This window comes from Mchenga conophoros, linkage group LG20 (assembly GCF_057382185.1).
Source record: "Mchenga conophoros isolate Kocher_MC1m ecotype Shallow Benthic linkage group LG20, M_conophoros_male_GT1.1, whole genome shotgun sequence".
Taxonomy (NCBI): domain Eukaryota; kingdom Metazoa; phylum Chordata; class Actinopteri; order Cichliformes; family Cichlidae; genus Mchenga; species Mchenga conophoros.
The window spans coordinates 34,025,809-34,034,564 of NC_140545.1; the positions used below are offsets into that span (position 1 = coordinate 34,025,809).

Below are 8,756 nucleotides of genomic sequence, written 5' to 3' on the forward strand. Positions count from 1 at the left end.
TTTGCCGCAAAATCACATTTCAAAATAAAGTCTAATCCTGTATACTATTTTATTAAACAAGAATCATGGGATGTGGAGCTAAGTAGAGTCTGGCTGTGACAGACAAGATTTTAACCATTTAATTCTAAGGGTGCCAACCATAAATTCCAATTCTGGAGTTTTGATACCACCTTTATTGTATCCCTTCACAAGCTGAGATCTTTCTATGTAATGGGTTTTATTCCTCCACAAAAATTCGAACACATTTCTATTTATGGTTTTCATGGTATTTATCGTTTTTTTATTTTTTATATTGTTTACGTGGCGCAAAAAAGGTTGGGGACTGCTGTACTAGCAGGTTGCTGAGTAGAAATCCTTGTAGTGTTTTGAAATATACCACTTTTTCCATCAGTTTCCTTGTCAGGAAACAACTTCCTGTTCAGCAGAAATGCCTCTGGTTTCAGTAGTGTGTGTGAGAGCGTTTCAGTAGTGTGTGTGAGAGCGTTTCAGTAGTGTGTGTGTGTGTGTGTGTGAGAGCGTTTCAGTAGTGTGTGTGTGTGTGAGAGCGTTTCAGTAGAGTGTGTGTGTGTGTGAGAGCATTTCAGTAGTGTGTGTGTGTGTGTGAGAGCGTTTCAGTAGTGTGTGTGTGTGTGTGAGAGCGTTTCAGTAGTGTGTGTGTGTGTGTGAGAGCGTTTCAGTAGTGTGTGTGTGTGTGTGTGAGAGCGTTTCAGTAGTGTGTGTGTGTGTGTGAGAGCGTTTCAGTAGTGTGTGTGTGTGTGTGAGAGCGTTTCAGTAGTGTGTGTGTGTGTGTGAGAGCGTTTCAGTAGTGTGTGTGTGTGTGTGTGTGTGTGTGAGAGCGTTTCAGTAGTGTGTGTGTGTGTGTGTGTGAGAGCGTTTCAGTAGTGTGTGTGTGTGTGTGTGAGAGCGTTTCAGTAGTGTGTGTGTGTGTGAGAGCGTTTCAGTAGTGTGTGTGTGTGAGAGCGTTTCAGTAATAATGTCCCTTACGGCACCTCATATGTTTGTTGATGTCTTGCAGCGTTGGGCCCACCTGACCACTCCGGTGTGGGGAGCCCATCACTTGGAGTACATGGCCCCGGATATCAAGTCCTTGAGCTCCATGTCGCCTGGCATCGATGACAACAAAGTCATCATCTTCGAGAGTGTCATGTAGGCAGGACTCCATCCCTGTCCATCCATCCACCTCCGACCAGACAACCGACAGCACCACACTCGACCTTCAGCTTTACCTCCAACCCATACAGAGGCCTCAGAAAGGACTCGAAGTGATTGATTAGATTTGTGGACTGATTGATTGCCTTTGCCCTTCGATTAATTGATTGATGGGTCTCCTTGGACCTATTGATCAGTTGGTCTCTTCATGTCACCAAAATAACCAACGCTAAAGATTTTTTTTTAATACCTAGAAAAGAACAAAACAGAAGAGGAGTGACACAGCTCCTTCAGAAAGCTTCATAATTCCAACAACCACGAACAACCGGGAAAAAGAAATACTCTCCATGAATGTGGATAAAATGCTAAATAAGGGTAATCTAAAGTTTTCACTAAAGGCAGAATCATTTTGCGTTCTCTAAAAATACAAAACAAAAGAGTGTCTGCTGTCGAGGTCGAAGTCAGAGGTCAGTTTTCCTCCATCACCGATGATCGGTAGTATCAATGCTCTTCTCTCTGGGTGGGTGGGATGAAACGTTAACTAATAAACTGCCATTACATACAATCATCTCATTAAATGTTAAAGGGACTTGTGCTCACTGATTTTTATTTTAAAAAATGGCGGTTTATTCACACAGACAGAGTTGTAGACAGACAGACTGACTGACCCCCAGAAAATTAACAGAGGTCATTTGCTTTGCAACAGGATTTAATAAATGACAGGAAATAGTCTGAGACGCAGTCCCGTCATCAAACATAAAAATGGAAGAAAAGATCAACCGAGAACCAGAACTATCGGGTTGAACGATCTCCGGGACTGGAGAGTAAAAAGTTCAACCTCCTGTTATCAAGCAAACCAGCGGTCCAGGAAGCCAGACTGTGCTCGGAGTCCTGAAAACACCCTCAGACACCCTTTGAGCACTTTGATTGTTGAGGCCCAAATCCTAAAACTCAAACTGATGCCCTGATTCCTTTTGAACGTTTCAATATATCGGTGCAGCTCTGCTGAAGCTAAATACTACAAATCACCAGCTTTTTACTACTGATCCCAGAACAGTCCTGGCTCCTGAGCAGTGTCGTGCTTCTCTGACCGCTGACCTCTGATCTGCAACAACAGATCTGATCTCAGAGGGAAATGTCCAGAGAGACTTCAGTCAGAGTTATAACAAGGGCTTTAAATTGAATCCAATCAAAAACAATTAATAAGATCAGTAAAATCTCCTCAGAGCTTTTAACCCCTACCAGATGCAAACACACAGATGCCGTCAGCTGTTGAAACTGATTTGAAACTAGACTGAAATCTCACTGGATCTGACCTTTAACCCTTCCCTGTCATGTGTCTGACCTCCCTGTGAGGAGGTTCAGGCCTGTGTGCGAATCAGGTCAGAGGTCGGGCTTCGTTCAGTGTCCCCCAGGTTGACTGAAGTGCCAAATGGGGCGCTGCCCGCCCTGCAGGGCTGATCCTAGACCAGGACTCCAGGCTGCCAAAATCAACCTGTTAGCTCTTCTCTCTGCCTCGTCTCTGTCTCATCGATGCTGCAGTCCTCCATCCAAACCTCACTTCTTCCTACTGAACCACTGATGGTGGCACCTTCCATCTCACATTCTCAGTTTCATACGCCTAAACTTTTCCTGTGTGATCAGAGTTCATATCATTCTAGCCATTTGTTTTAAGGGCCTCCCTTTGGGTGTAGCTCCTCACAAAAAGCAACGCTGCCTCTGTATGTGGTTAACCTCGTCTCCGCACAGTAATGGAAATTAGACATTCACACTCTAGTGACTGCTCTGTACGTAAAACCACCAAGAGGTCCAATATTAGAATCTATCACAAAACATTTAACAGGTTTCTAAGATTCCTCAAGAAAAAGAAATATCGATGTGAGATTGGTTGGAATAAAATACTTTCTGAATTGAAATAAGAAAACTAGCATCAATAAAATGGTAATATAAGTACATCGGTGCTCTTCCTTACACAATGCATCGACTGAGTAACACTAACTCACATTCATGAAGTTAGACTGCAAAATAAACTAAAACAAGAAATCACTCACACACTGTCAGTCGTAGACAAATTTATGTAACTGTACACAATTAAATATTATTTGTGTAAAATTAACAGCAGAAAATGACAGTAAGGGGTCATTTGTATTGCTTAAACTGATAAATATGATTTAGCTGGGTGCTACACCTTTTTTTTTTTCTTTAACTGAAAAATAGCACGGGGCTCATTTCTAGTGTTAATGATTTTATAACGTTGGAAATGTGTGAACCCTGTGCAAATCGTCTGCACAAAAAAGCCCCACACAGATGAGCAGACACTAAAGTACTGACACACTTCAAACAGTGTTTAAATTTAAGAAAAATTGCTGAAGTGAAATATGAACCTCAAAATTAGCTACAAAAACTATCAACAGGACTTCCACTGATTTGCTTAGTGGACCCAAAATGCACCTTTAGTCTGGAGACCAGAAAAAGACCTGATTTGACTTTAAAACCGAGTCCGTGTTCACCTGCCGTCCGGTCAGCTGGTGGAGAGATGAGAGCCGGAGGACTCAGTGTGGTGCCAAGCATTGCCTTACATTGTTGTCTTAACTCTAGAGCCTGAACGGTTGACTAGCCAAACCCAGAGCCCTACAGGACGTCCTGTGTATGGCTCTGGTTTATATCAAACCAATCAGCAGTCTGCGGGGGCGTGTCTATAACTCTGTCTCCTAGTAACCCCTCACCATCCACCCATCATGGGGAACTATAACAATTAGAATGTCAAATATGCGAAAATTACCTACATTTGCACATTACTGTAAAAAAAATAAATAAAAAAAATAAAGAAATAATGTTGCTAGCACTTTAAAAAAAAAAAGAATCGTGTTAGAAATCGCGTTTTGTTTTACATATTGTAAGATGAATCAGATTTATTTTATGGAGGCTTTTATTTTGCTGATACATACAATATGACAAATATATATATATTGAATATCTTTGTGTGTTATCTATATTTGATGCAGTATATAATTGCGATGATGATGATGATTTCTGGCTGATTGTTCACGTTTAGCTGGCAAGCACAAGCAAAGCGGTACCTCGAGCTTCAGGCTACCTCACTCCTCATTCAGACTTTCAAAGCAAATTTCTTTTGGCTTTTTATGCAAAGTTTTGTCAGCAGTACCGGCTGGTAGCAGGAGGGGATTGTGGGAACCTTTACAGTTCTCCGACACCAATGAAAACAAAAAGTCATGCTTTAAAACAACTTAAACTGGGGATTTTTATGTTGAATTTTTTTTTAAATTTAATGTTGCTGATACACACTGATACTGCGAGGCCTTTGACCAGGTGTATGACTAGCTAACGTGAACAACCAGCGTAGGGCGGGGCTATTATTCCGGCGGGCTTGCTGCGATGCAGTGATATGAAGACTGTCGAGGTTTCGTGTGGATCTGAGCAAACTTCAAAAGGGAATTGTTGGGTTCTCTCTTTTACTGACTTCTAATGTTCAAAGTGCTCAAGTGTTTGAAGAGTTTTAGCTTTAGATGATTTTTATTCTTTGGGTTTTAAATCAATATCAGTGTTCTCCCAACGACCCCCCCACGGCTCTCACGTCATTACTTGAGTTTGATAGAAAAGTATGACAAACAATCCTTTAAAGTAAATTTGCTGATAATTGCTGTAACTGCCATTTGAAGTAATTAGGAAGCTCCTGCCACTCACTGTCTCAGTATAGTGAGGTGGTCAGGCCTGGAGTGACAATGCCAACATGCGTGCAGCTGAAAAGATAAACAAAACAAACACTAAGATACTCCACCGGTTAGTTTAAGACCTTAATTACAGCCAGATACCCAAGAACGTGAAGAACAGCATTAGCAGAATCAGCAAAACAGACACAAATCTGGTTTCTGTATTTAATCTCTGGCTTAAAGCCCTGTTCAGTCAGAACGGATGGAGGTTTTTAATCCAGTCAAATAAACGAGTCGGATGAAATGGTTGAGTTCAAAAACCTGCATGCTTTACAACAATAATAACAGTCGCCCTCTATCATGTTTGGTTTATGCAAAGTAAGAAGTCAACATAGCATAATGGACACAAACAAGACAAACTCAGTCATTTTCAGACCAAATGGAAACCTAATTATGAAGACCAACCAAAGGGACTTAAAAACAGTATTTGGGCTGTAAAGTCAAACATCATCTGCATAAAAAAAATGCTTCAAAAACACAATTCTTTGGATTTGGCATGACTTCTACTATTCAATTATATCAATACCTCTGATGTAAATCTATATTAAAAGTTTGATGTTTTAAGAAAAAGCCCATAGTTAGCCTGAGAATCTTCCCGTTTTCTTCAGAGTCAGTGACCTGAAAATAATTGTGCTTCTCGCTGAGAAAAACGTGAACAAATCAAAAATAAGGGAACAAAAAATAATGTATAAGAGAAAAATAAAGAAGGGTTTTAAATTAGAGAAAGAAGAGGAATCCTGCTCATGAGGAGCTTGTTGTGGTTGGAACTTTTACAGTTACTACCCAAATACACAAAAGACTCTCTTACAATTCTCAAAGAGAAAACCACCTTAAATGGGGTTTAAGGGAAAGAGTGCAGAGCTCAGATGAGCCAGTTCCCAGAATGTTTAGGATTCATCTGTCGATCAAACTTTTCATATTTAAATGAGAATCTAAAGCGAGGATGCCTTTTGTGCAGCGTTCTGCTGCAGTGTGCTGGGACGTCTTCTAGGAGCCAAAACAAAAGTCATCAGCTCAAAATACTTCAATACAAACCCTTCTTTCAGTTATTGTACACAACTAATTCAAGAATGGATCAAAGACAAAAAGTTTCTAATTTTTAAAATGTACAGATGACTCACTAAGTTATCAGTAACTAATGTCACTGATAACTATTTCATTAGTAAAACTAAGCTTGCAGCAATAACCAATCAAACTCACAGTTTAATGTTCAATGTTTGATTTTTTTAAAAGTTGTATTGTAGTGTTCTCGTCTTGTTTCCGGACTGGAGCCTGGGTGGGTCAGAGTGTGAAAAAACAAAAAGAATCTACAGCCATTTAAGAAAATGAACATGTATGTTACAAAATCAATGTTGTTTCATGTCAGTTTGTGTGCTCTTCTGCCAAAACACATGTTGTGACAGAGTCATTAATCCAAAACTGTGACTGGAAACGGCCAGGCTGGATGCTGTAAAACACACCTGCACAGGTGCAGGGAGGTGGCTCTTTTTAGTTTTCCTCACTCAGGCTGAAGTGAGTGATGTCACAGGTGATGGTGTGAACTGAACATGCTATGCAAACGGTTGTGCTTCAGCCTGCGTGTTTCTGGACGAACAATCAGACATTCAGACAACAAAAATGACCCAATCTGGATTCTCACAGTGAGAAATGTTCTGGTCTCATCTGGACTGAAGCCACACTTTACTATTTTTTTTAAATAAACAGTAACTGATGTAACTGACCTTTTACATATCAAACTTTTTAATGCCTGCCTGTTATTTTCATTTTCAGACAAGTATTTAAAAATAAAAAACAAACAAACAAAAACTGATTTTTAAAGAGTAAGAACTAAAATAAAGTAAAAATAAGTCAAACATCGATGTGTTGTACTCAGAATGTGAAAATCTTTAGCAAATTACTTTTATGCAGCATTTTGAAATGCACATCCAGAATGTATCCATAGTTAAATTTTTTGAGATCTTTTTTTGTGCCGAAATTTTTAATGCTAATTTGCAGTTGTAAAAATTAAATCAGAAACGTAGCATTAAGGACGACAGAAATCACACCTGAAACTTGGTGATGGAACAACTAGCAGAGCAGAAAAGGCTCTTATGTTCAGTTTTTAAGTTTTATATTTTAATTCAATAAAGTTAAAACTTTTAAAATCTTATGAAAGAGAACAGAACGGATGCTTTTTTTACATTTAAATTTTATCCCTGAACTTGTCCATGTTGCTCTGACTGTCCGATTGTTCACTTCAGGTTTTTGATAAATGATACTTCGCTCAGCTGGTTTCCTTCAGTGGAGAGCGTTTATTTCCCAGAATCCTCCTGCTGTTCTCAGACCCATATAAAGTAGATAACACTCACAGCAGAGATGTTAGCAGAATGTTTAGCGGTTATTTTACAGCCGATAAGTTGCCAAAATATTTAACATCCAAATAAACCAGAACTACGGAAGCCTAAAAGGGAACACGCAAAGAAACGAGATGATGCATTAAGGTTTCGTTTCTTGACGGAACAGGAAGGTTTTCTGGGAAAAGCAAATAACTGGTGCTGTGGAAAAACAACCAAAAATATCACCGTGTGAAATATTTTTTTGGGAAGCTAACCTCAGGTGGGATTTTTGCAGCAGTGGAACCAGCAGGAGGCGCTCTCCTCCCCTGGGAAATGTCATCAAGTTTGGGTTGGAAACAGAGACAGAGACCCCTGACAATTAAAACCTGCTGAAATCAATTAAGGGTTCAATAAAAACACTGACGTGTACACAAGATCAAGCTAAAATTGGAAGTCAAGTGAGTGAAATGACTGTCACAGTAGCTTCCACTGAAGGCAAAGTACAAAACCAAACAACCATCCAATCACAGTCAGGCAAAAGTACCGTAGCTAAACATCATCTCAGTAACTGAACCCATTCACTGTAACATAACAGATTCTGAGTGAACGTGTACACGCAACAGACAGGAAAGACTTCAGCCAGCAGGTCCTGCCTCTGTCCCAGCTCAGACACAGCTACATGGTGCCCTCAGTGTTGTAACTGTGTCTTTGTGATTTGTGTAAACCACAGTCCTCCATACATAACTGTAGAGCAGACTCTTGATTAAGTAGCTTAACGAAGTAACTAGTAGTCGTGCTAATGATAATAACGTAACTCGGGGGCTTCATGTTAACGAGTCACCAGCCAAAAATTTTGCAGAGTCAATGTTAAAGAGTTAACTTTGAGCCCTGTCGGTGTCACCTGTGTTTCATCGACCTTTGACCCCTGCGAGGGTCTCCATGCTGCCAGCTGCTGTGATCACTGTGCTCATTCACCACCCAGTAAACTAACAGCAATAAAACTAATGTCACAACAAACAGCTGATCTATCTGTGTGGTTATTGGAGTATATAAGGTCCACTGAAGGAGAGTTATTAACTGGTTACATCCCACTGGTTTAACGTTCACATTAATAAAACTTCACTTCTTTTATTCACACTTTATTATTTTGTCAATCACAGACTCAGATTTTCAGGAACCTAAAGCAAAAAACAGACTGATTCAGTCAATGGACGTCTCTCTGTGACCAAGAGGAGAACATTTCATTTGTTTACATAAAGACAAACAAAAGTTAATGATAGAGTTCCACAAGGTTCTTTGCTGGGGCCAATACTTTTTCACCATCACACTTCCCTCACACAACACTGCTCTACAGCCAGAATGCTTCTGCCCCTTATGTAGTCAAACATTGGTGACTGTGGTACTGAAACTGATGCTTTAATCTATTAGTTGGCTCCAGTTTTAATGGGATGCTGCTATTTCAGTGCTGAAAGTGAAAGTTTTTAACTTAAAGTGGGAAAATGTCTTCATATACATCATAACGCCTGAATTTTAGAAAAGATTAGATGCTAATTTTAGATGG

The 8,756-nt window shown here is 39.9% G+C and overlaps 1 protein-coding gene across 1 annotated transcript in view; it reads left to right on the plus strand.

The window, feature by feature from the left end:
* Positions 1-8,212, plus strand: part of slc6a8 (solute carrier family 6 member 8) — a 48,794-nt gene extending 40,582 nt beyond the window's left edge. The window contains exon 13 of the mRNA XM_085260228.1: positions 1,016-8,212. Coding sequence (XP_085116354.1) covers positions 1,016-1,150 — 135 coding nt within the window. The 3' untranslated portion in view covers positions 1,151-8,212. The remainder of the gene's footprint in view (positions 1-1,015) is intronic.
* The last annotated feature ends 544 nt before the right edge of the window (positions 8,213-8,756 follow it).